Below are 26,726 nucleotides of genomic sequence, written 5' to 3' on the forward strand. Positions count from 1 at the left end.
TTTGGGTTGTTTGGGCCCCATTTTTAATAATTGAATGAATAAAATGAATTTTTAAACGTTCTTTTCTTCAGGCAGTATGGGAACCAAGAGGAATGATCTGCAACCATATTTTCTTTTACCTAATATTCCCAAACATCATTTTCTGCCATCTCACTGTATATCTAACTTTTCTCTCACATCCAGCAGCACAGTAAGCCTAGACTGACATCTAGTGGCAATGTCTGGTACTTTTATGGTGATTTTTTTCTTATTACAAGGATGAGTATTATATGTCTAGTTGCAGCTAAATTACTCATATATATATATATATAATTTTTTTTTTAAGGGGAATCAAGGAAAAAGGCCATGGAGGGCATGCCCCAAAAGAAGCCTCAAGTGGCAGAAACCCAGGATTGTCCAATGTGTTCTAGCGTGTTGTGGCTTTGATGAAAAGTTTGTGAGTATATAGCAATCAATCTTACATTTAAAATCTGATTTGAAGAGTGAAACAGTGGCGCCTAAGGAAATAAATGGGCAGGATCCAAATATATCTGTGTCATATATTTGGACAAGTGTCTTAAAGGAAATATACCATCAAAATCCATCATGATAAACCAGGGCCACTTACTCATAGATCCAGGCACACAGACTAGATCCAGACTGTCGGATATGTATAGGATCAAAAAAGTTCTTTTTTTGCTCATTAATGTACACTCTGCACCATATCTTAACATAAAAACACAAATGTAGATATTTTTGCTAATTTATTAAACAAGAAAAACTGAAATATCATAAGTAATCAGACCCTTTGCTTTAAAACTAATATTTAACTTACTTTTTCCTTCTGATCCTTCTTGAGATGGTTCTACTCCTTCATTGGAGTCCAGCTGTGTTTAATTAAACTGATTGGACTTCATTAGGAAAGGCACACACCTGTCTATGTAAGATCTCACAGCTTACAGTCATGTCAGAGCCCATGAGAATCATGAGGTCTAAGGCACTGCCCAAGGAGCTCAGAGACAGAATTGTGGCAAGGCACAGATCTAGGTTACAAAAGGTTACAAAGAACACAGTGGGGGTCATTTATCTCTGTTTGTTTTGGCTAGTTTTTGCCTATCGTTTTTTCCTTTGGTAATTTATCAGTCTCACTTTTTCCTGTTTTTTTTTTCAGATTTCTTTTTGAGACATTTGTTACACGTCGCAAGTCACTTCTTTCCATTTTCTAAGTTTTCCTTAAGTATGGAACGTACAAACAGAATGAAAGGACCGTCACTCACCCATATCCTGTAGAAATTGAGTAACTCTTTATTTCGGTGACAAATGCCAAATACTCACAAAAATAGGACCAGGTAGGGAGCGAGTGCAAATATGATGCTTTAAAAGAAGGCTACGGCCGTTTCGCGTGATCTGTGCTTCCTCCGGCCTCCGCAGCTGCTATCCTTACTACGTCCAATGTCGGAAAGGGGTTGACAGGTTAGGTTCCAGGTTTATTAAAGGAAACCTACCATGATGAATCTACTATCAGAAGTAGATCTGATGGTAGATTCCCCCTGCCTGCCTCTGCCCTAATATGTAATTTAATAATCCTGGAACCTAACCTAACATGTTAAAAAACTTAATTTTAGTAATATGCAAATTAACTTCAGAGGCTACTGGTGCTTGAAGTAGCTTTATCTCCCAGTGGCCGTCCAGGCTAGTGCACGCCTCAGTAACCTCTGCAGTTAATTTACATATTACTAAAATAAAGTTAGGTTAGGTTCCAGGATTATTAAATTACAAATTAGGGAGAGGCAGGCAGGAAAAATCTACCACCAGGTCTACTTCTGATAGTAAATTCTTGATGGTAGATTTCCTTTAAACTCTTCACCTGCTTGAATTTATACATGCAATTTACATCTCATTTCAAATTTGATTTTCTGGATAATGCAATAACACTTGACCATGTAAGAAGCACAATCCAGTGGTGGTTTGTAAGGTCAATTTCTGCTGACAGGTTCCTTTTAAAGCTCCAGAAATCACAGGTATAGATTTTATTCTAAAAACCTACCACAAGAGGGCGCTATGCAATTGGTTTTACATTGATTGCATTTTCTTTGCTCACTGAGCTTGAAATTTATTTAATGCTTATTTAAGATATAACACTATGGACAACTGTACAAGACGAAGTGGTGCGATAAGTGCAAAATTATAACACAGCCGTGCAATTTTTCAGAATGTCTTAAACCTGTTTTAGCTGCGCTGACATCTTCTAGCAGGAATTGTTTCAGCATGAAGACATTTTCTCTCCATTAGACATGTCTTGCAGCTGTTCCACAGCTGTCAGAATTATATTGGCGTTGCATCACAAACAAGTGTTTCAAAAGCATTTTTGCTGAACAACCTGAAGAAATAGAAAACACAGTGAATAACTTTTTAATCCATGATTACAGTGCCTGAATGTAACATGTGACAGCCGATGCAGTATTATGGCGATGCATCATTCACATATATAGTAAAGGGCTGGTGGCTTGGTCATTAGTTAGCCCCACATGCTTTAGAGTAGGAGCTGGTGTGTTTTTGGTGTGTACTTCAGACAACATATAGACAAGGGGCTAATTTACCAAGGATCGCGGATTACACTTTCGTCGGACTGTTCACGGTTTTTGGGATTTGTGCAGCTTTGACAGGCATTTAACAGGTGTCTGCACTGGGATTGTGTCACATGCGATCGGATTGTGGTACAGCTGCACTGACTTTCATGCAACAGAAATTGGGGGCATGCCGTCGGACAGTCCGACTGATTGCGGGATTTAACTTAAAATTTGTGTCAATGCACTCACATGCACCAGGAAGAAGAAGGTGAACTCCGGTGGACCTGAGCGGGGAAGCGACACATGCTGGATATTGGGCGCACGATCATAGTGAATCGCGGCACAGTGCATTATCCTCAGACAATGCACTTTCGTGAACTCCACGGGACCGGGTAAGTAAATGTGCCCCAAAGTATGGACACTCATCTATGGCACCCAAAAAGCACAATAGGTAGTTACATTTTAATGCTCCCACCATACCTATCTTCACCGTAGATGGCTTCCTGCGGCCTCACTTTTAGCATTAATTGTATCTGCTTCTTTTAAATGCAGATTAAATTGATAGTTCTAGCCTTAAAGACAGTAGTATCTCTCAAGCGGACAGTTCCAGCTGCATGGCAGGAGCCTACTGTTAGGAAGCAGCCACGGCCAGATTGCGGGTGGTGAGGGGGGCCTGTATGCCCTCTAGCTAGGGATCAATCAGTGTCAACTGTACCTCTAAATGAACAGAGTTAACATGCTACAAAAAGTAGGGCATACAAGAGTTAAAAAATCCTTCTATACACATTTTTAGTAAAATCACTTTTTTGATAAACAACCTTTGCATCTGAGAGCTATTGGTACATACAACTTTTTGACCTACTACTGACTTCAGACTCCGGAGAGTGTGTGCAGAGAGGAGAATGAGGAGGAGTAAATATCAGGTACAATACAGAGGACATTTTAAATGGCAGGCAGTTAAAATTGAGGGGCCTACAATTCACTGTTTTAGTGCAATAAGTGCATTTATAAGTGGGGGACCACAAGCAGGGCATTATGTGGCCCATTTACTTACAGGGTCACTGGAGTTCACAGAAAGTGCATTGTCCCACTATAATGCACTGTGCCGCGATTCACTGAGATTGTGCACCGAAGTCATGAATGTGAAGCTTCCCCGCTCAGGTTTGACAGACACTTATTAAATACCTGTGCAAGCTGTTTAAGCCGCAAAAATGGTGCAAAAGTCTGACAAAAGTGTGCACACGACCCTTAGTAAATGAGCCCCTATAAGTTGGTGGGCCACAAACAGTGAGCTTCTGAGACGGGCACTGTGTGAAGACCACAAGAAAAGGTATGTTGGTGCTCCTGGGGGGAACATATGTTGTGGAGGAAAATTAAGTATTATACTGTTTGGGAACACTAGGAGTGTGTATAAGCAAACTTTTATTCCTCCTTCCAACTTTAGAAATTTGGGAGGTGTGTATAATCACGGGTGGGATTCAGATTTTTAACAACCGGTTCTCCACTTTGGGAACAAGAAATCCACTTTGTGGGGGGCGACACAAGAAAAAAATTATACCTATCCTTATAAACAATTACATTATTTTACCTTTTTATTTTACCTCTTCCTTTCTGCATTGCGGGTTTTAAACGAAGTGGGACTCTGGGCAAAATGAAAAGTATGACCCCAAAATAAAACTGTAAATATAAAACCTCAAAAGTCCACATGCAGGGGGCCCCTTTAGGACAGGGTGCCCTGGACATATGCCCAGTTTGCTGCCCCCTAACACAGGCCCTGCTGTACGACTATATACATTTTGCCGTATCGGAAGGTTAGCATGTAAGTTTATATTTTTTATTCACTCGTGTATAAGCACATTTTTTGTGCTGAAGAACTTGACTTACACACAAGTATATACGATAAGTTTAAAAAAATATATATTTTTTAAATATAACAATTCTAATCACCCCCATTTCCCTAGAAAACAAATCACAATTGCAGCATCCCCCACCGGGGCCTAACCTTTTCCTGTGGGCCTGGAGGCAGCCGGGGCCCAGAATACTGGAGTGGCTGGTAAGTGCGGTCTAGGGCACGCTGTGGTCACGGTGCTTGGTATGGGGACCGGAGGGCTGTCCTACAGCCGGAAAGGTCTCCAGCAGTTGGTGTGTGCAAGAAATATGGAGGGAGAGGCTAATGCAATGGTTACTCCTTGGGGCAACCCTTGAGTGTCTGTAGGAGAAGTCCCTGGGTGTTGGATAAGCAGTCTTATCCAGGGATCAGACGGAGGAAATGTTGTGCAAATCAACTCACGGTTCTTTATTCAACAGAAGGCAATGGCCAAACGATAACAACAGATTTTAGCAGCAAATTTGGCAAGCTGGAAGAGTCATGGAGAGCTGGTTCAAAGGAAGGTTACACGCAGCCTGGTTGTAGCTTCAGACTGGGCTGATAGAGATGGTGCTGAGTCCAGGTGGTGGATCTCGGCTTGTGGACAAAGTCTCCTGACTTGCCCTGGGTGGTAGGAAATAGCCTGAGGCACCAGTGGTTCCTGGTTTTAGGACACTTGCTGTAGCAGCACTGACATGACTCTGCAGACTTACACTTAAAGAGGACCTGTAAACCCCCAAAAGACCCCCACCAAATATGTCCCCCATAATCCTCCCCCAGCCGCTTTCTAGCAATGACATTTTTTTTTAAATTCAGCTTGGCAAAGTTAGTTTTAATTGATCCGACCTCTTACCAAATTGATCCGACCTCTTACCTCTGTCCCCTGGCAGTCGGCCATATTCATGAGGGGGGTGGCTGATACTCCCCCTCCACGCCCCTGTCAGCGGGGACCTGTAAGAATAGCCTGCAGCAGCGCATATATCACCCAATCACACCCAGCTCTCTGTGGTAGACGCAGAGGGGCTTATTCACAGCGCCGGCCAAATATATATAACATTCTTCCAGTGCTGTGAATAAGCCCCTCTGCAGCCGTATTGAATAGAGCCGGCAGCAATTGCGCAATATATGCGTTGCTACGGGTATTATTATTACTTTATTATTGACAGGGTCGTAGAGGGGGAGTCTCGGCCACCCCCTCATGAATATGGCCGACTGCCAGGGGACAGGATACAAGGATCCCACCTCTTATTGGGTAATAGGTCGGATCGATTAAAACTAACTTTTCCAACCTAATTTTTTTTTTTCAAAATGTCATTGCTAGAATAGGGCTGGGGGAGGATTATGGGGGACATATTTGATGGGGTTCTTTTGGGGGGGATGACAGGGATGAGGTCTGACTCTCTGCTCTGACCATGTGCTCTCTCCCACCTGGGGATTATATACTCCCTTGGTCAGGTGGTAGCACTTATCCAATCAGCTTCCAGCTTGTTATACAAGAACATCATTGGACAATAGAATTAGGTATTGTTAACTCTTGCCTTACCAGGCAGTGGCTATAGCTGCCATCACCAAGTTCTCAAGTACTTATAGACTTCCTAGAGAGTTGATCAGTCTCCCTAACAGCTCCTGACATGGAGATGGGTCTATTTGCAACTACCACCATGCCTATGCATTGGCAGGGGTGTTGCACAATCATATTAGGTATCCTGTTATCCCAAAATGACAGATCTATCAGAATCTAAAAACAATCATACCTGTCGGAAAGCCATGTAACGGAAAATAACAAAATGTACAAATTGCCACTTTTTCCCCCATTTGGCTCACATCAAAATGTATTAGTCGGCCGGATGCCGCTTCTGTTGTATAATTTATAGTCAGGATGAGAACATTATACATGTCCAGTATCAGTTCTCTATTCACTGAGTTCTGTAACAACAGGTATATAGGGTGAGTTGCAGTTCATACTTGTGACACATAGTGAAGCATTTATTAAAGTGAGCTTTTCTCACATTATTTTAATAAAACTTTTTGTTAAAATTTCTGCATAGGAATCTCTCGTCAGCCTTTTTTTCGAGGCAAATTAGACATTACATGAGGAGAGGACTGTTGTCAAGAACACATGAGAGGACGCAGCACTGTCTCTCTTGGATACAGCTGATTACAAGCCAACCATTCTCCTCATGCAGAGACCAATCACGCCCCTCTGGTGCTGAAAAAGTGGCGACTCCCTAATGGGCAAGACTAAACCATCTACACAAGAGAGGGGGGGCGTGGTAAGGGGACGGGGCAAGGATTGTTATTGTCATCATTCCCGCCCCTGGACTGTGAGCTGTGGAGAATCACACCCAGCTAGCAGAGGAGGAGAGCAGCTCCATGCACTGGGGAACATGATGAGGAATAGGTCCTGGGACAGGACATGAGGCTTCATATCAGTCACAATGGCCAATGTCAGGGTAGCGCTGCGGGTGAGACCCCTCAGCAAGAGGTAAGTTGTCCTCTGTGTGCACTGACTCTCCAGCTGCTGTGGGACTACAACTCCCAGCAGACATGTCAGAAAGTTACTTCATGCATGCATATAGAAACAGCAGCTACTACTGTGACAGGACATTGTGAACTTCTAGTATATAGGTGTGTGATATATACTGCATGGTGTGAACAGTGTCATACAGCTTTGACAGTGTTGCTGTAACTGACCTGAAAAGATGAAACTTTTTAGTGGCCGCAACAATCTGATGTGTATTTTGCTGCACGTAAGAGTTTGTGTATCTGCAGGTTTTGGAAATATATTTCTTAAGACATAAGAACATGAGTTCTAGGACATTCAGAAGATGTGATCTACACATGGAGGGCCATTTATCTTTAGTCGGGACATTTGTGCCTGTATTTTCTCGCTTTTTTCAGATATTTGGACTTGTTTGATTTATCTTAGAGGTTGATATATCAGGAAGTTATAATCAAAAGTCGCACAAAAGTCTTAAACTCTTCTTCAACTTCTTCTTCAGGACTGGAGTTTATTTGCAACTTTTTAACCTCGATTTGGTCCAAAATTGCGACTTTTTCATATGTTCACATCTGGATTTTAAAGATATATCAGGCACAACACTGAAGCTAGTGGAAAAGTCGCAAGTTTAGGCGCAAATATATCAGATGTGCACAAAAAAGTAGCAAAAAGAAAAGAAAAAAGGAGAAAATTCTAAGATAAATGACCCCATGGAGTCAATGCTGATGGATTTACTTGCATTTACCACCGTCTTTCATCTCGATTCTGCTCCTGATTCTACAGGGGATTTCTCTTCTTCCACAGCGAGAGGAGAAATCTGTAGCTCACGTCCATTGTCATACAGGCAACAACTTTTTGTGTCATTGTATATGAAATGATTGGGTCAAGCTGGTGACATCATTAGCCAGCCTTCCGTTTATTTTGTGGATTTACAAAAATGGATGACATACGGATGACTGTTTTTGCAGCACATTTGCCTTTGGAGCGTCCAAGCAGAATCCATTAAAAAACAGGACAAGGAAATATTTTAGGGTCTTTTAAAACATTTTCTGTGTGTAGGAGCGAAGCACAGAAGTAAGGAATGCAGGTGGACATCTGGCTTTCCAGAATAATATTACCTCATGGGCAGATTTAAGGGTGTTTTACTATAGTTTCAGGGGCTGTAATTGTATCCGTACTGATTCCATACATGCAGCCGCCCATGTGGGCACATGTGAAAATACTGATATTATAGTTGTCAAAGTGAAAGTGATCATTTTTGCTTTGCAAAGGGTTAAATTCACAATAAGAATCCACATTGTAAATGATTTTGGACTACGCAGGATCTGAATGGGATGTACATAAAACCCTTATTCTACGATGTGACAGTAAATGGCTACTAGTTGGCGTCCTTTGTTTCCAGATACATTTGGAGTATTATCCTTCCTGTATATTTAGTGTTTTGTTACAAAATATCTCCAGTGTTCGGAGAATCAGAGAATGAGGCAGACTTCCTTAAAATCCATTTCCTGTCTCATTCCCAGTTCCCCTTCTCTGGGTTTTAAATTGCTATGCGAGGAGAGCCGCTGGGACTGGAGATCATGTGACCCCCCCCAAAAAAAAAAAAACGACTCTTGCAGTCCTAGAGAATACAATTTCTGTTCAAGGCAAGGACTGTGTTTCCTGAAGACGTCAGATATACTTGTGATAAGGGCGCCTTGTAGTTTCAAACTGCTTTCAGTAAATTCATGCCTGTACAATCATATAGCAAATCTATCTGTTTGGAAATGCAAAGATAGTGGAACAGAAATAACGTGACACTTTTCACATTCTGCGTTAGACAGGGTCAGCTCCAGGTTTCAGTAGGCTCCTAGGCGACAGAGCCTATGTGGGCCCCTTTGGAGTGAACTCATGTGGCAGAATTAAAAATTCACCATAAAATTCACCAATTTTATCATCCCGAACAGCCCCCTCATGGTTATTACAAATAAGCCCTCCTCATCCCATATGGATTCATTAGATACAGACCCCCTCACACAATATGGAGTTCTTATGTGGGCCCCCCAGCAGCTCTGGGCCCCGGCACTTGCCCAGGTATGCCCAGTGATGGCAAAGGCCCTGGCATTAGAGGCTTCAATAGGAACCTATGTCCCCTATTTTATAGTTTAAGTTGTTAACCATAAATTGTAAGTTCTTTTGAGTGGGGCCCTCATGTCTTTTGTTTCATCTGACCATCTTATTACATGTCTTACTTCACTTTTATTTATAACCCATAATCTGTAAAGTGCTGTGGATTATGATGCTGATTTCTTTATATATAATACTGCAGGACGATGTAACATTCTTTTCTGGTATAATATTGCACCCTGTAATAGATTTATATGATGGATCCAGTTCCTGTTAGGCTGGGTTCACGTCATGTCTTTTGTATACACCAGCAGAGTTGCTGTGGGTATACATAGACATATACTGGCAGACGAAGGAATCCTTTTTACTGTACCTCTATCTGCACAGTATACATTGTATACCATGGAAAACAAAGGATGGAAAGTTGAAGCAAGCTATGTTTTCCCACCCTGCTCCTTCCTATTGAGCAACGAATGGATATCATATGGTACAGTGGCGGCGAACCTATGGCACAGGTGCCAGAGGCGGCAGTCAGAGAGCCCTTTCTGTGGGCACCCAGGCCATCGCCCCAGCACACCAGACAAGACTCAAAGAATCTTCCTGCAGTTCCAAACAACTTAAAAGATGCTGCTGTCAGTCATTTATCAAAGTGATCCTTACTTTGTTACTTGGGACTGTAGGAAGAGGGAGAATGAGTAGACAGGGCCGAATTATTTTCGGAGGACCTCCTGCTGGCCCCATGATTTTCTCTGTGTACAGAGGGACACTGGAAAGAAGCTAAAATTATGAAAATATTCCATCTTTCTACTGTGTTGCTGTCCTCTGGAGGCCAATATGATTGAAAGTTGTTGAACAGGGAGCAATAAGTTACTACTTTAATTTTTAGTTGGCACCTCATGATAAATAAGGGCGGTTTTGGGTTGCAGATTGGGCACTCGGCCTCTAAAAGGTTCGCCATTACTGATATAGTATCTCCATATATTAATATGTGACATCCGTCCCCCATTGTCTCCTCTGCAGGAGAGTCCTTAGAAGGCAATGGGGTATGGATGCCACATATTGCATCCCTCCCCGGCCTCAGCTCAGCATATGCTCAGGAGGGTCCCTAGAGATGTCACTGTCCATATAAGAATGGTGACATCACTGGGGGAAACACCCTGAACATCAGCAGCAGCCAATCACTGGCTATTGCAGATTTTTGACTCCTCAATTGAGGACTTTCAATTGAGAGATACAGAACAGTGCATACAGTGGGATCCGTTGTAGAGCTCCGTTATAAGGATATGTCAGGAATCTGCCCAATGTATTCTTATACAAAAAGGTAAATAACACAGGTATAATCCCCTGCTAATATATTGTAACCAGCGGGGGAGAGATAGCTCCACAGGGCTCTTTCAGCTGGGAAACGTACAGGGCGAAATCACAGTGAATTTACATTTGTTGTAGAGTGGATTCTATTTACTCCCATCTTCCTGCAACAGTTAATAACCAGCGCTGGTTGGTGGCTGCAGAAGAACTGGACTTAAACCTGGATTTTAGGTCGATTTTCTTTTTGTTACAGTGGCTCGCCGGAGCTGCAGGAAATTGCCCCATGTGTCCCTAACTTTGGGCTGTCTTACACTGGGTTTACTCTGTCTGTTGGAGGTTTCTGTTTCCTGTCAGTAGGCTGCAAAGTCTTCTCCTTTAATCCAGTGGTGGGAAAATAATGGTATTTGTGATGTATAGAAGCCAAAAGAACATTCTAGGCACTTGTCCAATGTCAGCAGCATATGAGTATGGGCACTACATGTGCAGGTACTCAAACATTTCTGATCCTTTGCACATACATAAGAACAAATCATGAAAACCTACAATATGATCCGTCCACTGTGGATATTTCTGCAGGCGTCACACAGCATCTATTAATTGATAGCAGTATCATGTAATATTTGTGGTGAATGGATGGAGGCTCCGAGAACCCCCAATCTTTTATCCAAACTCTCATCAGGACCATTTTTAGCGGACGGCTACTTTTTCTATATCCTGGACACATCTTGCTTGTATGAAATGACATTGACAATCTGCGGAATGTGAACTAGTGTGTCTCTCACGTGTTCTGGAATAGATCTGTGCTGTGTTATGAGTCCTCCGGATGCATGAGTGAGCATCCTACACAATGAGGTCTCTTGAGGAGTCATTTCATCTGTCTGTCCTCTGATGTTAACTCTCTCTGCAGACTTTCCTTATTCAGAGCATGTAGATTGGAGGAAACTATCCCTAAGTAGACTCCACTTTCTAGCCTTGTCACTTTTTAGTTGCTTTTAATTGCTCTACAAAGTCAGGATATGTGCTTAGGATACAGGCACAGAGTTGTCTGTGTTATAGTGCCTGACGTTTCTATTTTCTACATGGGCTACCAGGACCCCAATAGAGGTGCATGGGATGTCTGTACTTTGGTATTAATCTAACTCCTTACAGAGTTTTTATGTCAAGCAAAATTCTCCTCTGGCTAAACTACTCTGTACTATGAAATTATACAGGCTTCAGAGGTCGCACTAACATATTTCTAGAAGGGTAATAATACTCCTCTTACTATTTTTGAGGAGTATTTTTAGCCGGGAAGGAGTATGAAATTTTCAGTAATACAAGTATATAACTCATAATGTTGATAGATGCTAATTATATAAGAAAATCATGTGTCAGTGTCTTCTGTGTTTAAATAGCAAATTGAGGCAGCTGTAGTGATGTTACATCATGCATTGACCAAAATGGAGCTGACGCCACCAACCCGCCCCCCCCCCAACCACAGTCGCCGAAACCTCCCACCACCCGACTGCGGCCCGCCGTAACCTCCCACCACCCGACTGCGGCCCGCCGTAACCTCCCACCACCCGACTGCGGCCCGCCGTAACCTCCCACCACCCGACTGCGGCCCGCCGTAACCTCCCACCACCCGACTGCGGCCCGCCGTAACCTCCCACCACCCGACTGCGGCCCGCCGTAACCTCCCACCACCCGACTGCGGCCCGCCGTAACCTCCCACCACCCGACTGCGGCCCGCCGTAACCTCCCACCACCCGACTGCGGCCCGCCGTAACCTCCCACCACCCGACTGCGGCCCGCCGTAACCTCCCACCACCCGACTGCGGCCCGCCGTAACCTCCCACCACCCGACTGCGGCCCGCCGAAACCTCCCACCACCCGACTGCGGCCCGCCGAAACCTCCCACCACCCGACTGCGGCCCGCCGAAACCTCCCACCACCCGACTGCGGCCCGCCGAAACCTCCCACCACCCGACTGCGGCCCGCCGAAACCTCCCACCACCCGACTGCGGCCCGCCGAAACCTCCCACCACCCGACTGCGGCTAACGCCGCTGACACCAAACGTCCAGACTGTGGCAGCCGCCGCCGAGCCCCAGTGGCCAGACTGCTGACTGCAAATCCTTGATGATTGCTTTGTAAAATGCTTTTTTAAAAAGAAATTTTGTTTTATTTTTTTTGGTGTCTGTGTTGGGGGGAGGCGTTTTTTTTTAGGTTTTTTATTAATTGAATTTGCGTCTGTCATTTTTTACGTGTTTTTACTGTTTATGCAGACCTGTTTCACATACACCTCAAGCCACCTCAGAACTCGCCAGACACGCAGTCCCACGTAACATATACCTCATGCCACCTCAGAACTCGCCAGACACGCAGTCCCACGTAACATATACCTCAAGCCACCTCAGAACTCGCCAGACACGCAGTCCCACGTAACATATACCTCATGCCACCTCAGAACTCGCCAGACACGCAGTCCCACGTAACATATACCTCATGCAACCTCAGCACCAGACACGCAGTCCCACGTAACATATACCTCATGCCACCTCAGAACTCGCCAGACACGCAGTCCCACGTAACACACACCTGCCACCTCAGCACCAGACATGCAGTCCCACGTAACACACACCTGCCACCTCAGCACCAGACATGCAGTCCCACGTAACACACACCTGCCACCTCAGCACCAGACATGCAGTCCCACGTAACACACACCTGCCACCTCAGCACGCGCCAGACACGCAGTCCTACGTAACATAAACCTCATGCCACCTCAGCACCTGTCACACATGCAGTCCTATGTAAAATACACCTCATGCCAACTCAGCACCTGCAAGCCATGCAGTCCCATGTAACATACAGGTCTTCCCTGACCTTATCACATCCACTCCTGTCAGGCCCCCTCACCTCCATACACTTGTATGCACACAGTACCTGTACACCTTCTACTTGCAGGCAGCCATTACAGCTCTACTTCCTGTGAGGAGACTGCGTAGTAAGCCACGCCCCTTTCCCGGAGGCTCCGCCCCCTCCCGTGACATCATGGATACTCGGAGCAGCTCCATTCTAGAGGCTACCAGCGCTGTAGTGTGAGCTGAGCAGTGCCGGCCCGCGCGCTGCCAGTGTTATGTCCTGCACACCAGTGCTGTGCGCTCCGGACCGCTCAGCTCACACACTACAGGGGATAATTGCCAAGCGTACTTTTACGCTTGGCAATTATTCTGGGGAGTAATGGCGCCTCATCATGCGTCTATAACGCTTGGTGAGGCGTTAATGCGATCTCTGACAGGCTTCATACATTTTTATGGCACATGTACATAAGAGTATACGTGACCTTATGTACTGGACCTCCTGTCACTGGACTGAACTCAGCAACCGACCTAAAAAAGATGTTAGTGCCAGAGGTTGGCACATGAAGATGTGCAATGTATCTATAAGGGGAAATTTATCATCTTTTCCATGCCAGTTTCTGACGTAGAAGCGTTGACGTAATTGCAATTACCTGCGCACTGGTGCGAGGCCACCTGCACATTGTGCAAGGCCACCGGAGTGGGCAAACTTTCGTTTGCTGTTTTTTCTGCAAAACTACACCTGGGCGGACCGGGTGTATTTTTTCCAGGCTTCCCAGCTGCCCAACAGATACATACAGGCTTACGTCTCTTGATGTATCCAGTGGGACAAGGATTGGGCATGGCCTGTATCATACGCCCCCATAGTGTTTTGGAGTTTCTGATGGTGTGGACACAGCGGTTTTGCCTCTTAGCAACTCCAGTTCCAATATTATTGAGTATTTTAACAAGTGTTCCTTCTGAAATAATTATGTTTAATTAAATGTATGTAACTTTAGGTTTTTAGGATGCCTAAAGTGCCCACTAGACTTTGATCTGAGAAACTCTCTCACAGCACTTGCTGGAGAGAGTTGACCTGAACTCGGTATCTCCGTTCACTTCAGTGTTTCCAGGTTCCCTTTGGGAAAACCTGAAGGCACACGGAGCGAGTTTTTACGACTGAATTGGCCTGTGAGCAATGGACATAAGCCTCAAGAAGGGCTCACAGAATATGGGCTTGTAAAAAAAAATGTATCACTGATCACTTCATGACATTAAATATCTTAAGATGGATGAACCCCACCATCCCTAAGGTCCTTATATCAATATGTTTTACCTTTTTAGGGGCATCCTCCTATCATACAATGTAGCATTTACACTTAGAAATGGTGTGTATTTCCCATTTGTAATTTGTCCCTTGATCAGTGTCAGACATAACCCTTGCCTTGTGGTGTTGTACATTACGCTGTGTGTGACGTTGTTATGACAGCAGTGTGGATGTAGAGCATTATACACGCTACGACATTGTTATCTGTCACAGACTGCAGTGCAAAAAGTAGCAGGTTCCTAGTAACTCTGGTTGCATGTATTGTGTGGAATTTTAATACCTCCTACAAGTTTTAACTTGTGTCCAAGGAAAATTAACAGCAGAATTATTTTGTAATACTTATATAAGATAAATTGCTTAAAAATAGGCCTAGGATCATGGGACTGGGAAGATCAGTTCCATTACTTAGTGATCAGTTAGTATATTGCTTTTATGTGATGATATACACTCACCAGCCACTTTATTAGGTACACCTGTCCAACTGCTCGTTAACACTTAATTTCTAATCAGCCAATCACATGGCGGCAACTCAGTGCATTTAGGCATGTAGACATGGTCAAGACAATCTCCTGCAGTTCAAACCGAGTATCAGTATGGGGAAGAAAGGTGATTTGAGTGCCTTTGAACGTGGCATGGTTGTTGGTGCCAGAAGGGCTGGCCTGAGTATTTCAGAAACTGCTGATCTACTGGGATTTTCACGCACAACCATCTCTAGGGTTTACAGAGAATGGTCCGAAAAAGAAAAAACATCCAGTGAGCGGCAATTCTGTGGGCGGAAAAGCCTTGTTGATGCCAGAGGTCAGAGGAGAATGGACAGACTGGTTCGAGCTGATAGAAAGGCAACAGTGACTCAAATCGCCACCCGTTACAACCAAGATAGGCAGAAAAGCATCTCTGAACGCACAGTACGTCGAACTTTGAGGCAGATGGGCTACAGCAGCAGAAGACCACACCGGGTGCCACTCCTTTCAGCTAAGAACAGGAAACTGAGGCTACAATTTGCACAAGCTCATCGAAATTGGACAGTAGAAGATTGGAAAAACGTTGCCAGGTCTGATAAGTCTCGATTTCTGCTGCGACTTTCGGATGGTAGGGTCAGAATTTGGCGTCAACAACATGAAAGCATGGATCCATCCTGCCTTGTATCAACGGTTCAGGCTGGTGGTGGTGGTGTCATGGTGTGGGGAATATTTTCTTGGCACTCTTTGGGCCCCTTGGAACCAATTGAGCATCGTTGCAACGCCACAGCCTACCTGAGTATTGTTGCTGACCATGTCCATCCCTTTCTGACCACAATGTACCCAACATCTGATGGCTACTTTCAGCAGGATAATGCACCATGTCATAAAGCTGGAATCATCTCAGACTGGTTTCTTGAACATGACAATGAGTTCACTGTACTCAAATGGCCTCCACAGTCACCAGATCTCAATCCAGTAGAGCATCTTTGGGATGTAGTGGAACGGGAGATTCGCATCATGGATGTGCAGCCGACAAATCTGCAGCAACTGTGTGATGCCATCATGTCAATATGGACCAAAATCTCTGAGGAATGCTTCCAGCACCTTGTTGAATCTATGCCACGAAGAATTGAGGCAGTTCTGAAGGCAAAAGGGGGTCCAACCCGTTACTAGCATGGTGTACCTAATAAAGTGGCCGGTGAGTGTATATATGGTCCTCTGGGTGAGCCCCTTTTTTTTTTTAAAGGTTTACCTTTTTTCGAAAAAAAGCCATTTAAATGTACTGTTATGTATGGGAATTTTGCTATAATGGAGGGTATCTGCAGTATCAGAATACGATTTGTTTATTTAGTGGAGACAGGGTTACTGGTTTGTCTTAGAATTTACATAGACAAACTATTGGTTTCAATGAGAAAGATCAGGCCATGATCCACATGGAAGTATTTCTAAATGCATAGTTCAAGCGAATCAGACAAAATTGCATTTATCCTGTTATTAGTCCTCTCCTGCCTGCTAGTCTGCTTAGTCAGCTGCCTAGATTCATCTTCAGTGAGGAGCAGAGGAGTGATGAGCATTTTCTCTGCTCTATATACATATATATACATATAAATGATAAGTAAAATCTGTTTATACTGAAGATAGCTCTGAGCAGTGAGCTAAGCAGTTTAGCAGACAGAATCAGGGATGTTCCTATGATAAGATACCTGAACTATTCATTTACAAACATAGGTGTAAAAACTTATAGCAGTCTCCTGAACATGGCTATAAGGCTTTTCTATATGGAGGTTGTAGCTGACAGATTCCGTTTCATCCAACGGACAGGGGGTGAGTTGTATCCTAAAAATCCTCTAGGAAGATAGTTACTTCTTAATCAGGTGGAATAGTAGCCTCTTCCCCTGTTTGCCCTACCATATGCCAGCCATGTGCTGTGTGGATGACTCCATAAGCTCTTCCAGTACTGGTTATTCCTGTTTCTTTTGCCTTGGCTACTGTGTTAATATGATAGTTGTAGTTTACTGTGACCAGGGGCATTGTTAGCGATTGTTCACACTGACTTATGTGTTTACCTGTGCTTTCTGTATTTACATTCTGTCATGCGGCGGCCATTCTTCTTGAGTTGAACAGTGATTTTGGCACGGTATCACTTTCTCCTTTTGTTGTGATCCGATCATTAGGTTATAGAATCTGTTCCTTACATTCTAGCGTTTCTGACAATGAATATTAGTATATTAATCTTACAATATTGCTTTAGATGGATCTTTTGTACATCATATTGATGAAATGCTCTTATGTCACACATAGAAGAACAGGTCTCCTGGAATGAGGACATTGGTGCCTGGAAGTTGTTCCCACCACCTGTACAAATGTGCTTTGAGTTCAGAGGTTTCTGGCTCCACTTGTTATGTGTTTGGCTTAGAACCAGAAGGTGACAAGTAGAACAAGGACTACGGTGCTTGGAGCCTCCTGGATAACTCACATACACACGGACAAAATTGTTGGTACCGCTCGTTTAATGAAAGAAAAACCCACAATGGTCACAGAAATAGCTTGAAACTGACAAAAGTAAAATAATAAATTCAATTTCTGGAAAAATTAGAAAATGAAGGGCAGACAATAAACTTTATTCAGCATAGGCAGTATATCAAGTACATTCCAGACATAGCTTTTCAACCAGGCTTCAAACGTATTCAAAACAAAATAAGGCTACATTCACACGGCCGCATGAGGGACGTATACAAGGCCGACATATATACGCCATATATATGCCCCCATAGACAGCAATAGGTTCAAGGCACCATAGGGGAGTTGTATGGTGCTCACCCCCTCCTTCTCTCCCGGGTGCCGCTGTGTGCCCGCCGTGCTACGGTACAGTGGGCACACGTTCATGTGAATGTAGCCTAAAACTCATGAAACAGGCGTGGACAACAGAAATGATGGTTCTCTTAACTTTTGATGCACAACCTTTTCAGGCAATCCCTGCAAATCAACCAATTTCTGTAACTGTCAATGAGACGTCTGCACCTCTCAGCAGGTATTTTGGGCCACTCCTCATGAGAAAACCTCTCCAATTGTCTGGGATTTGAAGGGTGCCGGAACATCTTAGTGAATATCGGCGCAGGACCATCTGGGGGGGGGGGGGGGGGATTTCATGACTGGCGTTATAAACACCAGTCTTAATAAATTTCCTCCATTGTGGAAAAACATGTTCCATGGAAGTCATGTCATTTAATAGCTGCAGATTATGGGGGAGAATTTTAACCGTTGAAATGTAAAGGTTGATCTCCTATCCCCTGCAAACTCCCAATTTTGGCTGGTCTCTGATGACAGTATACAGTATCAACCGTACTTCATAACATACTTCATGGTGCAAACTTCTTGCGGGTTTTGCTTTGATTATGGCTAAGGAAGTTCCAGGACTTAGAAAAAAGAATTTCTCTTCATTTTATGCAAATACTGTTATTACATAGTCGCCTTTTAGGCGGAAGTGAGGACATGATGAGACTGAGAACAAGATTTTTTTTTTTCTCCCGGTTAAAAGTGAATTCATAAAATGCAGATTCATAAGTCCACGATGTCTGACAACAGACGGAGCACTGAGATCTCTAGACTTCTGCAGAACTCGTGTTCCTACAACCGTTACTTGTGCGGAAATACCAGCGTTGTGAAGCTGTATGGCCAGATGTTTCTCTGGATGGGATCCAAGAGAAATAACAGAGTATCTCAGTCCTGACTTAGCCTCCCCACCGCTGACATTTTGCCAAGCTTTTCTGTTTTTATTATTTCATTATAATCTAAGGCATTTGTTTTGTTGTTTGGATTCCCTATTTCCGTCTTCTTAATGCTGTATAAGGCAATTAGATGTAGCGGTGAATATTTAGAGCAGATTTGCCATTTTCAACTGAAGTTAAATGTAGAAAATGAAATTCATAACTTTGTGTATCAATTAAGGGAAGAAGAAGACAGTGAAAATCATCTGTATGGTCAGTACAAGCAAAACTTTATTTCATTATGGATCAAAATTTTTATTATGGATCAGTGCTCACAGCTGCTCTTTTAATGGGCCCTGCGACCGATCCATTAAAGAGTGGAGCATGTCCTAGTCCGAACCATTTTTCACTCATAGGGGGATATTTATCTGAAGTTTCTGAGAGCAAAACCATTCCATTTTCCACAGCTTTTTGGAAAATGAAAGCTGATCATTCTGATAAATATGACTAATAGACTACAGTTTCTATTGTATTTTGTTGGCAGCAGCATTGTAAAATATCATAGTATCATAGTTAATACAGTTGAAAAAAGACACTTGTCCATCAAGTTCAACCAAGGAAGGGAAGGGATTGGATGAGGAAGGGATTTAGGGGATACAATTCTATATAACATAACAGTCATTGTTATTTAGGTGTAAAAAGGCATCAGGACCCTTCTTGAAGCTCTCTGCTGTCCCTGCTGTGACCAGCGCCCGAGGATTGTAGCTGAGGGCATGTCCTCACACTGCTGTGCCCTTAGCTCTTCACAATGAACTGCTGAATAGCTCCCTCAACTCTGCACTCAGTGACCGTAGTAATATTCAAGCAGATAACAGCTTTTATAATTCTCATTTGAGGCAGGATAAGGATAAACAATCATACTGGCAATCTTGTGAAGAAGTATAGAAAAACTAAATTGAACATAATAGAATTTTTTGCCTGACTGTTACATAAAAATGTAGAAATCCCTGCACTGATTGACAATCTGTTTTCACTGCTGATCACTTTTTATTTGCAGGCTTGGGGTGGGACCTGTATAAACTTTATCAACCATGACTGTAAATCACTGTGGGTTAGCTGTAGATGATTCTGCTGCAGCCAAGGTGTGATATTGGCCATATGCCCCTGACCTTGTAGAGCCCTGGTTCTCAACCTTCCGTGACCCTTTATTACAGTTCTTCATGTTGTGGTGACCTCCAATCATTTATTATTATGTATTTATAGAGCACCATTAATTCCATTAAGGGGTTAACATACATTACATGAAGGCAAGAACATATACAAAAACTACAGTGATCAGGAAGGAGGACCCTACCCATGAGACCTCACAATCTATATGGGAGGGTAGAGGGAGATACGAGGTGAGGGAGCAGTGCAGTGCAATTATTCCATGTTGTAGGTGATCCTGAACAGGTGGGTTTTTAGATTACATTTGAAGGTTTGGAAATTGGGGGACAATTTGACACATGTTGGTAGAGAGTTCCAGAGTTTGGGAGATGCACGGGAGAAGTCCTGGATATGGTTGTGAGAAAAGCGGATGGTAGTAGAGTGAAATTGAAGGTCCTGTGAGGAATGAAGATTACATGTGGGATGGTATGAATTATTTCTGTTTCTATATAACTGTAATTTTGCTTCTGCTATGAATCATAATCATAGCGACAGTAATCTCCCCAGCAGCCAGTAGTCACAGCGCCTGGACCCAGTAGTCACAGCGCCTGCCCCCAGCAGTCACAGGGATGTGCCCAGTAGCCAGCAGTCACAGGAATGCCCCCGGTAGCCAGCAGTCACAGGAACGCCCCCGGTAGCCAGCAGTCACAGGAACGCCCCCGGTAGCCAGCAGTCACAGGAACGCCCCCGGTAGCCAGCAGTCACAGGAACGCCCCCGGTAGCCAGCAGTCACAGGAACGCCCCCGGTAGCCAGCAGTCACAGGAACGCCCCCGGTAGCCAGCAGTCACAGGAACGCCCCCGGTAGCCAGCAGTCACAGGAACGCCCCCGGTAGCCAGCAGTCACAGGAACGCCCCCGGTAGCCAGCAGTCACAGGAACGCCCCCGGTAGCCAGCAGTCACAGGAACGCCCCCGGTAGCCAGCAGTCACAGGAACGCCCCCGGTAGCCAGCAGTCACAGGAACGCCCCCGGTAGCCAGCAGTCACAGGAACGCCCCCGGTAGCCAGCAGTCACAGGAACGCCCCCGGTAGCCAGCAGTCACAGGAACGCCCCCGGTAGCCAGCAGTCACAGGAACGCCCCCGGTAGCCAGCTGTCACAGGAACGCCCCCGGTAGCCAGCAGTCACAGGAACGCCCCCGGTAGCAAGCAGTCACAGCAATGCCTCCGGTAGCAAGCAGTCACAGGAACGCCCCCGGTAGCCAGCAGTCACAGGAACGCCCCCGGTAGCCAGCAGTCACAGGAACGCCCCCGGTAGCAAGCAGTCACAGCAATGCCTCCGGTAGCAAGCAGTCACAGGAACCATCCAAGTAGCCAACAGTCACAGGAATTCCCCCGGTAGCCAGCAGTCACAGGAACGCCTCTGTAGCCAACAGTCACAGGGAAGTCCCCAGTAGCATATGGAAAAAAAACATTTGCAAACAAGAAATCAAAACCCTAAGAGTTTTGCAGATTCCTTTGAACCCCTTCAGCCATAAGTCCATGTTCACACATTACAGTTTTAACTTTAATTTATGCAGAAAACAAGAAAGGGATTGTTTTGTACTACATTAAAAGACAAGAAAATACATGCGTTATTCTCTGTACACAAGATATAATGGCAATGCTATGAGAAGTACCACCTCAGGAAAAGGTTAGCTGCAGAGTTCATTGTCAACACTGCGTCTATTATATCTCTGCCAAATACACTGGGATAGAGATTCCCAGGAATCCGTGTTTCTCCGAGATTCATCAGCTGCTTGCCATTATGTGGTGTGGGATTTCAGAGATACTTTAGAAACATATGACAGAAATATTTACACCGAGGACAACAATAAATTAAAACATATGTTGTGTTCTTGATATTGAGCCTCCTTAACTACTTAACAGCCACTAATTATGACTTTATGTTACCTTTGGATTTTAATAGGAACTGTAGATCTTTAAAGGACATCTACCACCAGCATGAAAGACTGTATGCAAATGAGCCTAAGGCTATATTCACACTGCCGTTGCCCGCCCGTACCGTACCGTAGCGGGCAACGGCAGTGTACGGGGAGAGGAGGAGGAGGTGAGCGCAGCTCACCCCCGCCCCTCTCCATAGCAACCTATGGCGCACGGCGCCGTATTACGGGAAAAGATAGGACAGGTCCTATCTTTTTCCCGGGTACGGAACAGTACGGTGCCGCACGTGTGCGGCACCGTACCGCTCCCGTAGGGTGCCGTGCGCCCATAGAAGTGTATGGGGGACGTATATTGGCCGTATATACGGCGGCCGTATATACGTCCCCCATACGTTCGTGTGAATGTAGCCTAAGGGGCTCCAGACTCCATTAACACCTATGGAGCCTTGAGCCCCTCAAGCTCATTTGCATACATTCCTTCATCTTGGTGCTAGATGCCCTTTAATAATGTATATAGCAAATAGGAAACTTGAACACATTTACTAAGGGTCCGTTGGACGCATTTCCCGACTATTTCTGATTTGCGCTGAATTGGTCCGGGTTTTTGGCGCACACGATCGGATTGTGGCACATCGGTGCCGGCTTTCATGCAACACGAATCGGGGGGGTGGCCGTTGGACAACTCGACTAATTCGGACAAACTGCGGAATTTAAAAATGAAATTGTGTCGCAAGATCAGCACTCACTTGCACCGGGAAGAAGAAGGTGAACTCCGGCGGACCTCAGCGGGAAAGCGACACATTCAGGAAATTGGACGCACGATCTTAGTGAATCGTGAAGCAGCCCTGAATCCTCGCTGGACATTCCGGATCGTCGGCGGCAACAGGACGGGTAAGTAAATGTGCCCCAAAGTTCTGAACAATAACTGTGTGCTGCGATGGGGTATATGAAGCATGGGTAGAGGGTAAAAATTTTAAATTTTTCTTTGTCCTTGTCTTCTGGCTTCAGAGACCCCAATGGTCATGTATCCTATACAGTTTAGACCCAGTTCACATCTGTGCTATCATTCTGTTGCACACTTCTGTTATAGTGAACAAGTATATAGTAAATGTGAATGGATGGTCTTCTGTTCCCCTACTGTTCCCATTCGGTTTCCATTTACAGAAGTGTAGCAAATGAACATGCCCGACATTGGACAAACGCTGATGTGACCTTGGTCTTAAAGAGACGGCATTGATGGCTTTCCCCCGCTGCACTTAGACCCCCCCCCCTCCACAATGAATAAATAAGGGTCAAAACTGCTGACTAGATCCCATTTATTTCCAGACAATGTTCTTCCACATAACTTAAGGGCTCAAATCCCATTCTGATAATTATATGCTTAGTGTAACTTTTTATACTAAGCCTTTTAATTTTTCTTTCTATTGCAGTATATTCATTACACAAGTCATAGATTGGAAATATATTGTCATCTTGGCGTAAGGTATAAAAAGGAAGCTAATAAAAGAAATGTACATTTTGTGGTGGGTTAAAGGTTCTTTCAGGTCATGGCTTCTTTCTTTCCGGCCAGCCAAAACAGACCCTGTAAAAGCATGTAACGAAGAATAATCCACAATATGTTCTGAGCAAGTATAAATATCAACCAAAACTACATAAAAGGGGAATAGTACAGTAATACAGGAGTGTGATGGATGATGTGTCATTGTGCTCAGGATGTGGACAAGTGGTGGCATGGGACAATAGAAATAAACATCTTCCTACAACTATAATACATTCATATATAGTGGATATATTATTTTTTATAGTCAAGAAAAGAAGATATGATGGCATAAGCCAATTTAAAGCAACACTTAAGGTAGATATAAAAGGCACATATTCCTAACAAACACTTAATATACCAGGATAAAAAAACTTTGAGAGGAAGTGCCACCTACATAAAGAGGAAACCAAGGAGTTCAAGGTCTTCATTCATCCTTTCCAGTAATAATGTGTCACACATGTAATTGTGTTCTTGTTGTGTGACAGTATTTTTATATTTTGCTCTATTTCCTTGCTACATTCAGGCTTTTATGTTGTTTTTGTGGAACAGAAAAACTAGACCAATGGCAGTGCTGGATCTGTTACACACTCAACATCAACATCAAGTCTTATGAACTCTATAAGTGTTTCTGACAAGACACTTGTTTATTTTACCTAAGCAATTAGTGTTTCACAAAGTTTTGTTTTCTTAAAGGGGTTTTCCCACAAAGACAAGTTAGGCCTTATCCACGGGACAGGGGACTATTACTATTTTACTCTTGCGAACCCCCTAAAGCTGCATTGAATTCATAATTCTTCTACATTTTATTAAAATCTATAATTATTGTATGTATAGCTTTTAATATTGTTGGTATGTATTATATCACATTTTCTTAGTTTCTCAATCATCACTATGTATAGTAAAGTTGTGTAGGACTATATTAAGGGTTTACATTTTTGCTACCATTATTACTTCTTTAATAAATTTATTTCTAGTGTAATAATCTATTTATGGAAAGTGTATTCTTGGTTATAGACTACAAACTTAATACCGCACTAATAGTCCATATATCTGCCTCTTTTGTATTTTGCTAACCTATATCCTACATACCCCGTATATACTCGAGTATAAGCCGATCCAAGTATAAGCCGAGGCCCCTAATTTTACCACAAAAACCTAGTAAAACCCATATTTTTTTTTTACTCGAGTATAAGCCGAGTTTGGGTTTTCAGCACATTTTTTTTGTGCTGAAAAACTAGGCTTATACTCGAGTATATATGGTATATTATAAAGTAGCCCATATATTTCTTCAAAAATATTTTTACCCAGTCATTGCAAGCGATGCATAGACATGACTTTGTATTTCACTGACTAATATTTATATTGCACCACATATCTAAACATTTAATTATAAGTGGAAGAAAACCTGGGGAGAAAGTACAGAAAAAAACTGTGTTATTTCTCAGGGGAATCTACACATGTCACTTATATCACCACATCTACTGAAAGAGCTGAAGAAATTTGTGATATCATATAATATAAGCCTGGGACGTCTAGAGGAGTGTTGGGGGTTAATTGTAGCCAGGGATCCCACACCCTAAGAAAGCCTAAGTGCAAATAGCTTTTCATATACGCAAATACGAGTATTTACTGTGTCCTTTAGGTCCCTCAAGCAGGGAGCAGGAGGGGATTTCCAGTTTCTTGCAATAAGCAGTTTGGTTGTTAATAGTAGCCCATATATTTCTTAAAGAAGACCTCCCCTCATCAATATGGACACTGTACAATTTGGACTAACTGGGGCAGATTTACTTACCCGGTCCTGTCGCGATCCAGCAGCGCGTTCTGTGTGGAGGATTTGGGTCTTCCAGCGATTCACTAAGATAGTGCGCTCCGTGTCCACTAGGTGTCGCTGCTGCGCTGAATTCCGTCGGAGTGCACTGAAGTTCACCGTCCTACCCTGGGTGCAGGTAAGCACGTGCCAAGCGGCACATTTTATAATTTTTTTTTAAATACGGCGATTTTTTTTCCGAATCCGCCGGGTTTTCTTACGGCCATACAACTACCCCCCCCCCCCATTTCCGCCGCGTGCATGCCAGCGCCGATGCGCCACAATCCGATCATGTGCGCCAAAATCCCGGGGCAATTCAGGGAAAATTGGCGCAAAACTGAAATATTCGGGTAACGCGACGGAAAAACGCGTTTCGGGTCCTTAGTAAATGACCCCCACTGTGTCAGACTATGTAGGCGCAACCATTTCTTAATAAAGCCATAAAGTTAAGATAAGGATCAATGACCTTTTTATTTTTGATACCACTTGAGGCAAGTAATAAAATGTATACCGTAATGATCCCAGATAACCCCTTTTAACAATATCTCAGTGGCATAACAAATGAACATCACGACCTAGAAAACTGATATAAAATGCCCCAGAAATGTTTTATCATGAGGATACAAGTTATTACTACAGCATACAGCTCCAAATGTATTGACGGATCTTCTATAGGATGCTTAAAGACTGTATTTACATTTTGGGTTTTCTTTATAACCAATATCATAGCATAAAAGTATAGCATGCTTGACAAAGATTCATTGTGAATCGAAACGTTGCACTTTTTTATATGCCTGTGTGAATAAAGGTTTAACCTTTTTACATCATATTGGATGCTGTGGCCTTCTCTCCGCTCAATATCATAGCATGGCGCTTACATTCATGTTAATGTAAAATTAAAAATATTTACTTTGATTACAAATGTTACTTTATTTTTACTTTAGAGAGAATGGAGAAGAATCAAGAGTCATACTGAATGTTGATGAGAAGATTGTACGAATAAGAAATGTAAAGGTACAGCCATTCTGTATTCTGTATCTATGGTTATTTTCACAGGTATAATTATGGAGACCATGGCTCCCTGCTCTCTTGGCTTCAGGGATTCTGGGCACAGGCTCACACAGGTGCACAGCGTCCCAGAAGCCGACGGAGAAAGGGAGCTAGTGCACAGGACCTAGCCTTATACCAGCCAGCCGATAACATAGACAGGCTAAGGAAGCGAGAACATGACTGAGACCAGTCAAAAAACAGTCATAGAGTTGTTCTGAAGCCACCGCTTTGTTATTTTAGTTGTGTAGGGAAATTATTTTATCTTGTTGGTAGGGAAATTTTCGACCCAGTCTGAGGTCCAGAGAACTCTGGAAGAGGTTTTGGTCCAGGATATCTCTGTACTTGGCCTCATTCATCTTTCCTTCAATTGCAACCAGTAGTCCTGTCCCTGCAGATGAAAACCATCCCCCATAGCACGATGCTGCCTCATCAGACCAGAGAATCTTAATTATATATAGTATTGGAGTACTTCATGTTTTTTTTTTTCAACCTGCACGCGGTTTTCATATGTCTTGCACTGAGAGAGGCTTTGTTTGGCACAATCTGCCATAAAGCCCTGCCTGGTTGTGGGCTGCAGTGATGCTGGTGCATCTCTTGAG

The 26,726-nt window shown here is 43.6% G+C and overlaps 1 protein-coding gene across 1 annotated transcript in view; it reads left to right on the plus strand.

Moving 5' to 3' along the window:
• Positions 1-6,724: 6,724 nt before the first annotated feature.
• The window catches only part of STARD9 (StAR related lipid transfer domain containing 9), a 100,886-nt gene continuing 80,884 nt past the window's right edge, over positions 6,725-26,726 (plus strand). The window contains exons 1-2 of the mRNA XM_072115644.1: positions 6,725-6,901; positions 26,022-26,091. Of these exons, the coding sequence (XP_071971745.1) occupies positions 6,855-6,901; positions 26,022-26,091 (117 nt within the window). The 5' untranslated portion in view covers positions 6,725-6,854. The remainder of the gene's footprint in view (positions 6,902-26,021; positions 26,092-26,726) is intronic.

The sequence above is a fragment of the Engystomops pustulosus genome, chromosome 7 (genome assembly GCF_040894005.1).
Source record: "Engystomops pustulosus chromosome 7, aEngPut4.maternal, whole genome shotgun sequence".
In the NCBI taxonomy this organism is placed as follows: domain Eukaryota; kingdom Metazoa; phylum Chordata; class Amphibia; order Anura; family Leptodactylidae; genus Engystomops; species Engystomops pustulosus.